The sequence below is a fragment of the Sapajus apella genome, unplaced genomic scaffold (assembly GCF_009761245.1).
Source record: "Sapajus apella isolate SASKATOON/1434 unplaced genomic scaffold, GSC_monkey_1.0 scaffold62, whole genome shotgun sequence".
Lineage (NCBI taxonomy): Eukaryota > Metazoa > Chordata > Mammalia > Primates > Cebidae > Sapajus > Sapajus apella.
The window spans coordinates 8385621-8399580 of NW_022437002.1; the positions used below are offsets into that span (position 1 = coordinate 8385621).

The 13960-nt window shown below is 49.3% G+C and overlaps 1 protein-coding gene across 3 annotated transcripts in view; it reads right to left on the reverse strand.

The window, feature by feature from the left end:
• Window positions 1–8665: 8665 nt before the first annotated feature.
• Window positions 8666–13960, reverse strand: part of LSM10 (LSM10, U7 small nuclear RNA associated) — a 9623-nt gene continuing 4328 nt past the window's right edge. The window contains exons 1-3 of one of the 3 annotated variants that reach the window (XM_032246961.1): window positions 12774–12964; window positions 11867–11987; window positions 8667–9377 (exon numbers count right to left, since the gene is read on the reverse strand). In XM_032246961.1, coding sequence (XP_032102852.1) covers window positions 8982–9377; window positions 11867–11983 — 513 coding nt within the window. In that variant the 5' untranslated portion in view covers window positions 11984–11987; window positions 12774–12964 and the 3' untranslated portion in view covers window positions 8667–8981. Of the gene's footprint in view, window positions 9378–11866; window positions 11988–12773; window positions 12965–13960 lie in introns of those variants that run through there. The other 2 variants (XM_032246962.1, XM_032246963.1) reach the window with 2 other exon arrangements.

The window sequence follows — 13960 nt, forward strand, 5'->3', positions numbered from 1 at the left end:
CCTTGTCTCAGAGGTGTGAGTCGGGGTGTTCGCCGCTTATGATGTCTAACTCTTGGCTGTCTTTCCAGCTGTCCCCTGGGTCACTCTATATCCGTGTGTGGGCAAACGTGGGCCTGTGTGCACTGCTGGTTTTTCCTAGGGTGTGTGACCAGACACTTGTGTGTATGTGCATTTGTCATTTCCACATAGGCAGTGCCAGGACACGAGAGTGGAGTGAAGTCTGGCCGCCTCTACCTGTGTCCTTTGTCTCTGAATGCCTGATGCCCACTGAGCTGCTGATGGGGCTGAATAACAATAGTAATCAGGACAACTCCCTCCGTTGTGCCACACACTGCATTAAGCACTTGAGAGATATTAGCATTACGTAGGCAGCTGTTTACAGCCGAGGAAGCTTGCGCTCAGAGAAGGAAATTATTGTGCCCAAACACACACAGCTAATAATTGCAGGGCTAGGATTCGAATCAAGTCTGGTGGATTCCAAAAAGCTTGGCTTTGAAACCCTGCTGCATCACTTTCCAAGCTGGGTGACGATGTGCAAGTGGCCTGATCTTCCCCTTCTCTCCAAATAGGGCTAACGCTTGGGGGATCGCTGTGAGGACTCGGAGTTATGGAAACCGCTTCTTGCAAGACCCATCCAGTGCCCACACTCATCTCATTTGAAGGTGGGTGACCGAAAGACAGGCATAAAGACAGCCCCAGCCCACCAAGCTCCTCTCTCTGACAAAACGAAAAGCCTAGGGATTCCGGAAGCCTTGACTCTGACAAAATGAGTTTTGGGTTTTCCAGAGCTCTAATTATCAGCTAGATGAATCACTCTGCGCTGACACCACCATCCCCACCCCCAGGAGACTCTCAGCTGATTGAAAATATAGGATTTTAACAAAGGAGAGGAGGAGGAACGGAAAGTGGGGAGGAGAAGAAGTCATGAATAGAAACCAAAGGTGCCAGCCAGAGGAAATGAGAAACTGTCTTCAGGACACCAGCATGAGACCGTGGGGTCACACACACATGCACACTCACGCTGACATACTCTTGCTGGTTCTCCAACTCTGGGCTTACTGGCAGACAGTGCTGCCATAACAAAGTGACGCCTGTCACAACGGCATGAGACAGTTGCTTGATGAGGTATAGGCAGATCTGCCTATCACAGGAGGGAAGGAGACCTTCAACCCCCAGGGGCTTCCTCAGGCTTCTGAACCCCAGTCCCACTTACTGCTTGGCTCTGGCTTTTCTTTGTCACTGAACCACAAGGTCTAAGTGTGGCAAATTTTGAATGTCAGACCTACACTCTGTGGCTAGATACCACCACTGTGGTGAACAAAGGCACCTCTTATCATACTCTATGATCAGTATGACGCCAAGAGAGCTGGGAAACAGAATAGCACAGTAGTTAACATCATGGAGTTGGAGTCACACAGACCGGAGTTCAAATCCCCGTTCTGTTGTTCACCTTGGCAGGCTACGTAACTGCATTGAGCCTGTTTGCTCATCTGTAAAATGGTGCTATTAATATATGGGTTGTTATAATGATGAAATAAAATTCCTGGCCGGGTGTGGTGGCTCATGCCTGTAACCCAAGGCGGGAGGATCACGAGGTCAGGAGTTTGAGACCAGCCTGACCAACATGGTGAAATTCCCTCTCTACTAAAAATACAAAAATTAGCCAGGGATGGTGGCATGTGCCTGTAATCCCAGCTACTCAGGAGGCTGAGGCGGGAGAATTGCTTAAACTTGGGAGGTGGAGATTGCAGTGAGCCAAGATTGTGCCACTGCACTCCAGCCTGGGTGACAGAGTCAGACTCCATCTCAAAAAAAAACAAATTACTTTCAGGCCGGGCACAGTGGCTCACACCTGTAATTCCAGCATTTTGGGAGGCCAAGGCAGGCGGATCATCTGAGGTCAAAAGTTCGAAACCAGCCTGGCTAACATGGCGAAACCTCATCTCTAAAAATACAAAAATTAGCCAGGAGAGGTGGCGGGTGCCTGTAATCCCAGCTACTCAGGAGGCTGAGGCAGGAGAATCATCTGAACCTGGGAGGCAGAAGTTGCAGTGAGCCAAGATCTTGCCATTGCACCCCCCTGGGTTACAAGAGTGAAACCACATCTCAAAAAAAAAAAAAAAAAAAAAGATTACTTTCATTCCAGAAGATTGATGGAGTGCCCACTATGTGCAAAGCACTGAGCTAGATGCTGGAGATTTGGTGATAACCAGACAACAGCTCTGCCGTTGTGGAGCATCAGAGCACCCAGCACAGGCAAGCAGTAAGATTCCACCAACAGTAGCTATTTTTTATTTATTTTATTTTATTTTAGAGACAGGGTCTTGCTCTGTTGCCTAGGCTGGAGTGCAGTGGCACAATCACAGCTCATTGCACCCTCAAACTTCCAGGCTCAAGAGATCTTCCCACCTCAGCCTCCTGAGTAACTGGGACTACAGGCATGTGCAACCACGTCCTGCTAATTTAAAAAAAAAAAATTTTTTTTGAGACAGAGTCTCAGGCCAGGCGCGGTGGCTCACGCCTGTCATCCTAGCACTTTGGGAGGCCCAGGTGGGTGGATCACCAGAGGTCAGGAGTTCAAGACCAGCCTGACCATCATGGTGAAACCCCATCTTTAAAAAAAAAAAAGAGACAGAGTCTCGCTCTGTTGCCCAGTCTGGAGTGCAATGGCATGATCTCGGCTCACTGCAACCTCTGCCTCCTGGGTTCAAGTGATTCTCCTGTCTCAGCCTCCCTAGTGGTTGGGATTACAGGCATGCACCACCATGCCCAGCTAATTTTTATATTTTTAGTAGAGATGGGGTTTCACCATGTTGGTCAGGCTGGTCTTGAACTCCTGAACTCAAGTGATCCACCTGCCTTGGCCTCCCAAAGTGCTGGGATTACAGGCATGAGCCATCACACCCAGCTAAAAAAATTTTTTTTTTTTTTTTTAGACGGAGTTTCGCTCTTGTTACCCAGGCTGGAGTGCAATGGCACGATCTCGGCTCACCGCAACCTCCGCCTCCTGGGTTCAGGTAATTCTCCTGCCTCAGCCTCCTGAGTAGCTGGGATTACAGGCACATGCCACCATGCCCAGCTAATGTTTTGTATTTTTAGATGAGACGAGGTTTCACCATGTTGACCAGGATGGTCTCGATCTCTTGACCTCGTGATCCACCCGCCTCGGCCTCCCAAAGTGCTGGGATTACAGGCTTGAGCCACCGCGCCCGGCTAAAAAATTTTTTATGGAGACAGGGTCTCACTATGTTACCAGGGCTGGTCTTAAACTCTTGAGATCAGGTGATCTGCCTGCCTCGGCCTCCCAAAGTGCTGGGATTACAGGCGTAAGCCACCGTGCCCAGCTATGGTACCCATCTTGGCACTTTGCCTCTAACTTAGCCATGGGACCTGGAGAGAGCCCCTTTCCCTCTCTGGGCCTCAGTTTCTTCAGCTGTAAAATGATGGAGTTGGACTGGATCAGTAGCAGCAGTTCCCAACCTTCCCACCTTTAAAGTTTTTTAGTCTTTTTCCCTCTGCCTCCACACTATCCAGAATCCCGTGTGGCAGTAACACTTTGCATTGTTTTTTATCTTTTCCTTGGTGTCCTCCCGTCCTTCTCTTACACAGATAGGTTATTCTGTATTCAGGTTATTTTTTATTCATTACTTCAGGAAACAAATGATACAACAGAATGCAGAGTTCATTTTTAGCTCCTGAATTCCAAAAGCTTAGCTTTCAGGGAGGAATGGACAGAATTTCTGTGCAGGTACAAATTTAGAAACTGTAAAACAGGGGGATCTGGGAGACTGAGAGTGAGGAGGGGGCATCCCTGAGAAGAGAGAGGCTTCTCCTCAGTCTTGTAACTGGGGTTATCATCTGGGTCCACGGAACTGAAGCAGAGAAGAGCTGTGTTCTTTTCCCTGGGTGGGGCACCAGGGAGGTAACAAAACCATCTGGAGAAATGGCTGTGTGCTGCATTTTGGATGGACAAACAGGGCGTAACTCACCTAAGACTCAAGAATTTCCAGGCCGGGCACGTGGCTCACAGCTGTAATCCCAGCACTTTGGGAGGCTGAGGCGGGTGGATCACAAGGTCAGGAGTTCGAGACCAGCCTGGCCAAAATGGTGAAACACTATCTCTACTAAAAATACAAAAATTAGCCAGGCATGGTGGCAGGCACCTGTAATCCCAGCTACTCAGGAGACTGAGGCAGGAGAATCGCTTGCACCGGGGAGGCGGTGGTTGCAGTGAGCCGAGATCGTGCCACTGCACTCTAGCCTGGGGGAGAGAGCAAGACTCTGTCCTCCCCCTGCAAAAAAAAGAATTTCCTAGACCTAACATGGCCTGGGAAAAGCAGAAAGGCAAAACAAAACGGGGTATGCGTTGTACTTGGAGGAGTCTTTTGGTGGGGGGATGGGAAGCAACTCAGCAGCAACCTTCACGGGCTGATGACAAAAGGTCACAACCAAATGAGAACAGCTCAGTGGACGCTAGTGTGACTGGATGACCACCCAGACTATCCTTCCCATGCTTTAGCACCATGAAGGGAAGAGCCCTAGAATTCCAACATAATGCCAAGGAAAATGGGGGAACTGTGAATTGGCTGTAATTAAGTTTCTGCCACTCTGGTTAAGTGGGGCAAAATACAGGAATTCAAGTGAGTTCAAGAAAATTCAAGTTCTGTTTCCTACACACCAGAAACTGGAACCAGCTATACTCTGCCCACAGGCCTTATGTATGTGTCCCACCCCCTCCCATTTCTCCACCCTCATTTGCCTCTCTCTCCCCCAGTAGCCACAGTGTCACTATTATTGTCGCAAAACCCCAAGCTTTCCCATCCCAGGACCTTTGCACGGGCAGTTTCCTCTGCCTTGTCCTGGCTCTTTAAATGACAGGCTCCGTCTGAGTTTTACTACTTCCCTGCTCGGTGGGGTGGCTCAAGCCCTGAATCCCAGTGACTGGGGCCAAGCAAGGCAGGAGAATTGCTTGAGGACAGAAGTTTGAGACCAGCCTGGACAACATAGCGATACCCTGTCTCTTAAAAAAAAAAAACTTGGCAGGCGTGGTAGTGCACGCCAGTAATCCTAGCACTTTAGGAGGCCGAGGCAGGTGGATCACGAGGTCAGGGGATTGAGACCATCCTGGCTAACACAGTGAAACCCCATCTTTACTAAAAATACAAAAAATTAGCTGGGCGTGGTGGCACACACCTATAGTCCCAGCTACTCGGGAGGCTGAGGCAGGAGAATCACTTGAACCCGGGAGGTGGAGGTTGCAGTAAACTGAGATCCAGGCCACTCCATCTCAAAAAAAAAAAAGAAAAAAAAAAAGACAAGAAAAAAGAGTTATGAAATTCAGACAGTGCAGTGGCATGCACCTTATAGTTCCAGCTACTTGGGAGGCTGAGGCTTGAGCCCGGGAGTTCAAAGCTACAGTGAGCTATGATCGCACCACTGCTCTCTAGCCTGAGCGACAGAGCAAGACCCTATGTCTTAAAAAAAAAAAAAAATTCACTTCCTTCAGGTATAACCTTAAGACTGAACAAAAAAACAAAACAAAAATTTCACTTCCTCGGACTACATTTTTCAAAATAAAACTACCTGTTAATTGTCTCTCAAAGGGTTCTGTTTATTTCTGTCAGGGTCTCTGTAAATATTTTTACTTTTTAGTGTATCTGTTTCCTTCATCAGAATGTTCACTTCCTGAGCAAGACCCTTGTTCCTCTTGACGTTCCCCAGTTGCTACCACTGTGCCTGGTACACAGCTGGTGCTCGAGAATGACCTGTGGAATGGCCGACCAGTGGCAGTGGGGAGTTCCTGGCTTCCCACAGGCTGGTGGGCACTGGGCTCCTCAACTCCTTCCTGGGCCCCCGACAGCCTTTTCCAGCAAGCCGAGACCAGATTACCAAAGACCCATCCTTGGGGTTTGAAGACTCAGCTGTGCTCTAACCCAGGGGATTGGCAAAAATGTGTCTCTGCAAGGCCTGCTTCCCTCCATTCTCATCTGTATTCCCAAGACCTTGCCTGGGAATGACAGACGGCCATGGGGGTCTGGCACACGACACTTAAGGAACATGTCCAGAGCCTCTCTTCTCAGCAGCTCACACTAGCCTTCCTGCTTCCCCTGCTGCTCTGCTGAGGACAGAGAAGCCCCTGGTGTGCCTCACAGCCTGGGAGCTAGACCTTGCCTGCATCCCTAAGCCGAATCCCCAGCTAAGCCCTCTTCAGTTTCTCACACATGGCACACATGTGGGAGAGGTCTGCAAGGGAAGCTGCTGTGGGGACTCTACCAGTTCCTCGTCTGTCTCCCCACTTGCGAGGGTATGGTGACGTTTCCACAGTGAAGGCTTCCCTCCGTGCCTGCCTTCTGTTTCTCTTTCCAGTAGTCACGTTGTGGTATCAGTCAGTCCTCTTTCTTCACTATGCTACCGAGGATCAGTCAGTCTTCTTAACTCCAGTTGTCAGAGGGGCCAGGAAACTCAGAAATTCTCCCTGCTAGGACCGTCTGTTCTCCCTGAAGGCAAAGGGCAGAGTTAAGGGTTTCTAGACCTGTAGGCAATAAAATAAATATAGTATGCAAAAGAATCATGATGGATGGTGAATGTGAATGAAATTCCTGGGTCCTAGTCTGGGTAAGGAGGAGCCAGGAAAGTGCATTTCCTACACACATGCCACCTGGTCCTGAGGAGGTGGTCTGCAGACAGTACTGACAAAGACTGAACTAGAATGTGAATGCCGTGTCCTTAGGCCGCTAATGTCCAAATGAACATTCCTCTCAAATCTCCCTCAAGAAATGAGAGCATCACAAAGTCAGGGGCCCTCCTTTATGCAAAACTCTGCTACAGCAGTTCTCAACCTGGATTTAATCTGTTTTTTTTTTTTTTTTTTTTGAGATGGAGTCTCACTCTGTCACCAGGCTGGAGTGCAGTGGCACGATCTTGGCTTCCTGCAATCTCTACCTACCCGGTTGAAGCGCTTCTCTGCCTCAGCCTCCCGAGTAGCTGGGAACTACAGGCATGTGCCACCATGCCCAACTAATTTTTTTATTTTTGGTAGAGACGGGGTTTCACCATGTTGGCCAGGGTGGTCTCAAACTCTTTACCTCATGATCCACCTGCCTCAGCCTCCCAAAGTGCTGGGATTACAGGTATGAGCCACCATGCCTGGCCTGTTTTTTTTTTTTTTTTTTTTGAGACAGAGTCTCGCTCTGTTGCCGAGGCTGGAGTGCCATGGCGTGCTCTCGGCTCACTGCAACCTCTGTCTCCTGGGTTGAAGCAATTCTCATGCCTCCACCTCCCAGGTATCTAGGATTGCAGGCACACACCACCACACCCAGCTAATTTTTCTATTTTTAGTAGAGACAGGGTTTCACCATGTTGGCTATTCTGGTCTCAAACTCGTGGCCTCAAGTGATCTGTCAGCCTCAGCCTCCCCAAATGCTGGGATTACAGGTGTGGGCCAGTGTGCCCAGCCTCATCTTTCTTTGACCACCTACCCCACTATGGTGTAAGCTCCTGTACAAAAAGATTCAAATCTCACTTGATAGTGTGTGCTTGGCCAGACATGGTGGCTCATGCCTGTAATCCTAGCACTCATGAAGGCTGAGATGGGAGTATGGTTTGAGCCCAGGAATTCAAGACCAGCCTGGGCAACACGGTGAGACTTCGTCTCTATTAAAAAAAAAAAAAAGATGATAGGTGCTTAGCAGAAGGCCTTGGCACATGGCAGGTGTGCTGTGAATATCTGATGAACACAAACTCTCTGGTTCCACAGGACAAAGTCACTTTTTTTTTTTTTTGGAGATGCAATCTCCCTCTGTCACCCAGGCTCCAGTGCAATGGCACGATCTCAGCTCACTGCAACCTCCACCACCTGGGTTCAATTCAAGCAATTCTCCCGCCTCAGCTTTCTGAGGAGCTGGGATTACAGGTGTGTACCACGACGCCTGGCTAATTTTTTTTGTATTTTTAGTAGAGATGGGGTTTCACCATGTTGGCCAGGCTGGTCTCGAACTCCTGACCTCAAGTGAGCCACTTTCCCTAAGATGGTTATTTGCCTGTGGCAGGCCTAGAATGATGATAAGGCAGCTGCCACAAGGACTTGGGTTCTAACTCTGATAACTCAGTAACTCTCGGATCAGTGATGGAATTCCTGCTATTGGCTGAGCTCCCACACCCCAGGGGAGGGCCCAGGAGCCTCCAACCTGTCTGCTTCAGGAAACAGCAATGAGACTAACAGCCTCTTTCACACTACTATAAAGGAAAACAAAAAAAGAAAAAAAGAAAAAAAATTCACATTACTATAAAGAATAAAGAAAAACAAAACAAAAAAAAGAGACAACCTCTTCAACAGGGACTCTGAACAGGAAAGCCACTTTCCTCCTGACCAGACTGAAGTACTCTCCTATAATTTCCAAGCTTTGCTACATATTAGAATCACCTGGGAAATTAAAAAAACTCCTAGCCCTCAGACATACCCCATACCAATGAAATATGAACCTCTCAGGGTGCGACAGGTGATTCCAATGTGCAGCCAAGCTTAAGTCTGCCCCTACTACACAGGACCATCTGGGAGCCCAGCACACGGAGGGGAAAGCCTGAGGCACGGGCCTATTTGTATCCAAGTTTGGTTTTATGAGAAAATGAACACAATTGCAAGAGAAATGGAGACACTTAGAGGTGGCTCAGGCTGAGCACCTTTAATTATCCTCACTGAGAGAACTGAAAACTACTTGACAGATTACATAATCAAGAAGTCAGAGATTCAGATCATCAAAAAGGGGGATTGTCACCTACCCCAAGGCCACAGATAGACAGGATTCTGGGTCCCAGACTGAGTCTGGGAGGTGGAGCCCTGTGAAAGGCAGCTTTGACAGGTGGTGTCTGTTGGACACCAGCTTCTGGGCCGGCCCTGCTCTCTTCTCAGGTTCCGGACAGGGTGTGAGGGCAGAGAGCTGGCTCCAGAGGAACCTGAGTTGGGGCCAGGCTTGCTGAGGGCGTCACTTAGAGTTTTTGGAGGGAAATTCCCACCGGCCTTGGCCCTTGCCACCAAAGTTCCGCACACGATGGATAATCTGCAGCTGCTGCTCAATGGTGGAGGTGATGTTCACATCATCTGGGATGTGGACGTAACGGACATTGCGGCCTGTCACAAAGAGGTCATCCAGCTTGACCTGATGCCCCCAACGGTCCGTGTAGGTGACTTCGGCTAGGCGGATGTTCATGAAAGCATCGACATTGTCTATGCGTCCGTGGGCCACACTCTCATCCCGCAGGTCCACTGTGGTTACCCGGCCCTGGAGGCCCTGCAGTAGGATGATCAGGCTGTTCTCAGAGATGGTCCGCTCCTTTACTGAGTGGCTCACCGCCATTCTTCCACACTGGCTGTCTGCTTGCTGTGGACAAGAGCACACAGATGGCAACTACAGCAGGGTAGGGGGTACAGTTGCCAACTCACCTCTTCTAGGTTCTCAAACAAAATTCCCAGCACGGACCACCTCTGCAATTTTTGTATCTGTGGACACAGATGGTGCCCCTACATGTCTCACAAAATCCTGACACCAACTTGCAAGCCAAGGATTACTTATACTCATTTTATGAAGGAGAAAAATATGGCTAGGCTGGCCAGGTGCAGTGGCACACAACTGTAGTCCTAGCTACCCAGGAGACTAAGGCAGGAGCTTCACTTGAGCCCAAGAGCTCTGCTGACCAGCCTGGGCAACATAGTGAGACCCCATCTCTAATTTTTTTTAAAGAAACCTACAAGAAAATGGTGAGCATTTCTATTGAGTCAAGGACAACAGATGCCTACTTTTTTTTTTTTTTTTTTTTTTTGAGACGGAGTCTTACTCTGTTGCCAGGTTGGAGTACAGTGGCGTGATCCTGGTTTACTGCGACCTCTGCCTCCTAGGTTCAAGGGATTCTCTTGCCACAGCCTCCTGAGTAGTTGGGACCACACCTGGCTAATTTTTGTATTTTTAGTAAAAATGGCATTTCACCCTGTTGGCCAGGATGGCCTCGATCTCTTGATCTTGTGATCCACCCGCCTCGGCCTCCCAAAGTATGGGGATTACAGACATGAGCCACAGCACCCAGCCAAATTTTTGTATTTTGAGTAGAGACAGGGTTTCACCGTGTTGGCCAGGATGGTCTCGATCTCTTAACCTCATGACCCGCCTACCTTGGCCTCCCAAAGTGCTGGGATTACAGGTGTGAGCCACGGTGCCCAGCCAAGGATGCCTACTTTTATGGCTTCTAATCAACAGTAAAATGTAGGTAATGTTCAATACAATGTTCAAAAAATGATCACAGAGGCCGGGCGCGGTGGCTTACGCCTATAATCCCAGCACTCTGAGAGGCCGAGGCGGGTGGATCACGAGGTCAAGAGATCGAGACCATCCTGGTCAACATGGTGAAACCCCGTCTCTACTAAAACTACAAAAAATTAGCTGGGCATGGTGGTGCATGCCTGTAATCCCAGCTACTCAGGAGGCTGAGGCAGGAGAATTGCCTGAACCCAGGAGGCGGAGGTAGCGGTGAGCCGAGATCGCGCCATTGCACTCCAGCCTGGGTAACAAGAGCGAAACTCCATCTCAAAAAAAAAAAAAAAATGATCACAGAAAGAAAGGGAAATAATTTACAGAAACAATAATTATAAAGGAAGATCACAGTCCTTGTTTGTCAATTATATGATTGTCTACACTGAGAATTCAAGACAAATTATTAGGACTAACAACAAAAGTATCATTCCTAATAATACATTAATTTTAAAAAATCATTTTTTAAAAAGAAAAATATGGCTAGGAGAGGTAACTTGCCGAAGGTCACAGTAGATAAATGGAATTGCTGGAATTCAAATCTATAGCCGCAGGCTGGCCGTGGTGGCTGACGCTTGTAATCCCAGCACCTTGGGTGGCCTAGGCGGTTGGATTGCTTGAGGCCAGGAAGGAGTTCGGGACCAGCCTGGCCAATATGGTGAAATCCTGTCTGTACTAAAAATACAAAAATTAGCCAGGCATGATGGTGCGCACCTGTAATCCCAGCTACTCAGGCGGCTGAGGCAGGAGAATCGCTTGAATCCAGGAGGTGGAGGCTGCAGTGGGCCAAGATCACAAGTTCACACCACTGCACTCCGCCCTGGGTGACAGGGCCAGACTCTCTTTAAAAAAAGAAAAGAAAAAAAAAATCCATAGCCACCTGGCTCCAAACCTCACACCAGATGTACATTATAATCACCTGGCCAGTTTTTAACCTGACCTCCCCAACACAGAGATTCTGATTTATTTGGTTGGGGGGGTGGGGCCCAGGTTTTGTAAAAGGTCCCCAGGTAACTCCAATGTGCTGAGGGGTCCTGGTTAGAAATGCATAATCTCAGGTCTCTCCCCAGGCCTGTTCTCAGAGATGATCCACTCCTTCACTGAGTGGCTCACTGCCATTCTTCCACACTGGCTGGAAACAGACTCTTCATTTTAACATGACCCCCTACGTGAATTAGGTACACATTAAGGTTTGAGAGTCACTGGCTGACACCAACAGCTCTCAAACATTATTGTGTATCAGAATCACCTGAGGGGCTTGTTATCTCAGCTTGCTGGGACCCACTTCCAGTTTGACTCAGGTGGTCTGAAGTGGGGCCCAGAGATAAAGTACATTTTTGTTTTTTTGAGATGGAATTTCGCTGTCGTTCCCCAGGCTGGCGTGATCTCAGTTCACCGCAACCTGCACCTCCTGGGTTCAAACAATTCTCCTGCCTCAGCCTCCGGAGTAGCTGGGATTACTGGCGTCTGCCACCATAACCGGCTACTTTTTTATTTTTAGTAGAGATGGGGTTTTGCCATGTTGGCCAGTCTGGTCTCGAACTCCTGTTCTCAGGTGATCCACCCGCCTGGGCCTCCCAAAGTGCTGGGATTACAGGCATGGCCCGGCCTGATAAAGTGCATTTTGAACATGTTCCCAGGTGATGCTGATGCTGCTGGTCAGGGACCCACACTCTGAGAACCATGCAGCTGTTATGTAAGTAGAAATTTAGGAAATGAGGCCGGGCAACCAGTAGGATATAAAGTACATAGGTTTTGAAGATAGAGAAACTTAATTCCACTCCCCACTCCACCCCTAACTATGTAAACCTAGAAGAGTTAATGTCTCTGAACCTGTTTCCACATCTATTAAACTACAGATGAAACAAGACTACCAAAATCACACTCCACTGAAAGTACTCTCTGTTGATTTCAACATGCCCTGATATCGTATTAGTGTACTGTCTTCCCTATCCCTTATTTTCAGACCCTGAGTTAAAGGGAGTGGAACGCTCTCTCTTTATGACCTCACTCAGAATCTCATCCAGGGAGGGCTGTGCAGTGTGGCACTGAGCGGGGCAAGCACTCTATGACAATGAGTGGGGCTGGGAGCTAGGTCCCTGGGCAGGGCCTAACGTCCAGCCACCCTGGCTACAGCCTGACGAATCTGTGATCAAGCAAAGGTATGGGGCTGCCGCTGCGACTGCAAAGAGCAATCACCGGACCTCGAGTCAGGCCCGAGTTCTAGGTCAGGCTCTGCCACCTAATAGCGGGGAGACCACTTAGCAAACCACTTAGCTTCTCCGAGTTAGCTAAACTACTGTAAAAAGAGATCAGCACCCCTTGCTCAAAGCAGCGGGAGAGGGTCTGGAGAAATAAGTTATACTCGGTAAACGGGAAAGAAAACGCATCCTGGGCTCCGACACCTCCTTCCGGAGGTCCTGGCATCCCCCGCATTCCGCCCCGGGGCTCCCTGCACCGCCGACCCGGACCCACCACGCGGCATTCCTTCCACTTTCCCCGTCTGGGTCGCCGCCGTAGCTAACGGGCGCCTGGCCGGATTGCCTCCCGCCGGCCGCAGCAGGACGGAAACACCATGCCGGCGACCGGGCCGCTCCGTCCTCCGGGAGCGGACTGCGTCAGTGTGCGGATCGAGTCACGGCGGCCCGGAGAAACTACAATCCCCAGCATGCCTCGCGGTGCGGGGCTCGCGCTCCGCAAATCCCGTCCTGCGTCATTGGAGTCTTCTTCGCTGGAGGCGTTCATTCATTCCGCATGCATTGATTGAACGGGTAGGGTCCTTCTCATGCTCTGGCGTAGAGCGGTGACCACAATCAAGTGACTTCCTGAACTGATGGCGCTGCAGGGGAGTCTTAAGAAAACAAACAAGAAAAATAGGGAAAAAAGTTCTTCAGAAGATTAAAAGTGTGATGCAGTAGTGACTAGGTGATCTTTTATTGGATTGTCAGGGGTGTCCTGAGAAGGTTACGTTTGAGTTGAGATTAGTGACATGAAGCCAAGCTTGTGAAAACTAGGGGAGGAGCACGGCAATTAGAGGGAACAGTTTGGTAAATAACATTTATAGGAGGCAAGGCCGGTGGCCCACGCCTGTAATCCCAATACTTTGGGAGGCCAAGATGGGAGGATCACTGGAGCCCGTAAGTTCGAGACAGGTCTGGGCAACATAGGGAGACCCTGTCTCTACAAAAAATAGAAAAAGTTAGCCCACCGCGGTGGTGCACACCTCTGGTCCCACCTACTTGGGAGGGCGAGGCAGGAGAATTGCCTGATCCCAGGAAGCGGAGGCTGCAGTGAGCCCAGATTGCACCACTGCCCTCCAGCCTGGGTGACAGAGAAAGAGTCTCTCAAAAAAAAAAAAAAAAAAGGGCCGGGCGCGGTGGCTCACGTCACGCCTGTAATCCCAGCATCCCAGCACTTTGGGAGGCTGAGGTGGGTGGATCACGAGGTCAAGAGATGGAGACCATGGTGAAACCCTGTCTCTACAAAATAAATAAATAAATAAATAAATAAATAAATAAAAAATTTGGAAGGCCGGGCGCGGTGGCTCACGCCTATAATCCCAGCACTTTGGGAGGCCGAGGCGGGTGGATCGCGAGGTCAAGAGATCGAGACCATCTGGTCAACATGGTGAAACCCCGTCTCTACTAAAAATACAAAAATTA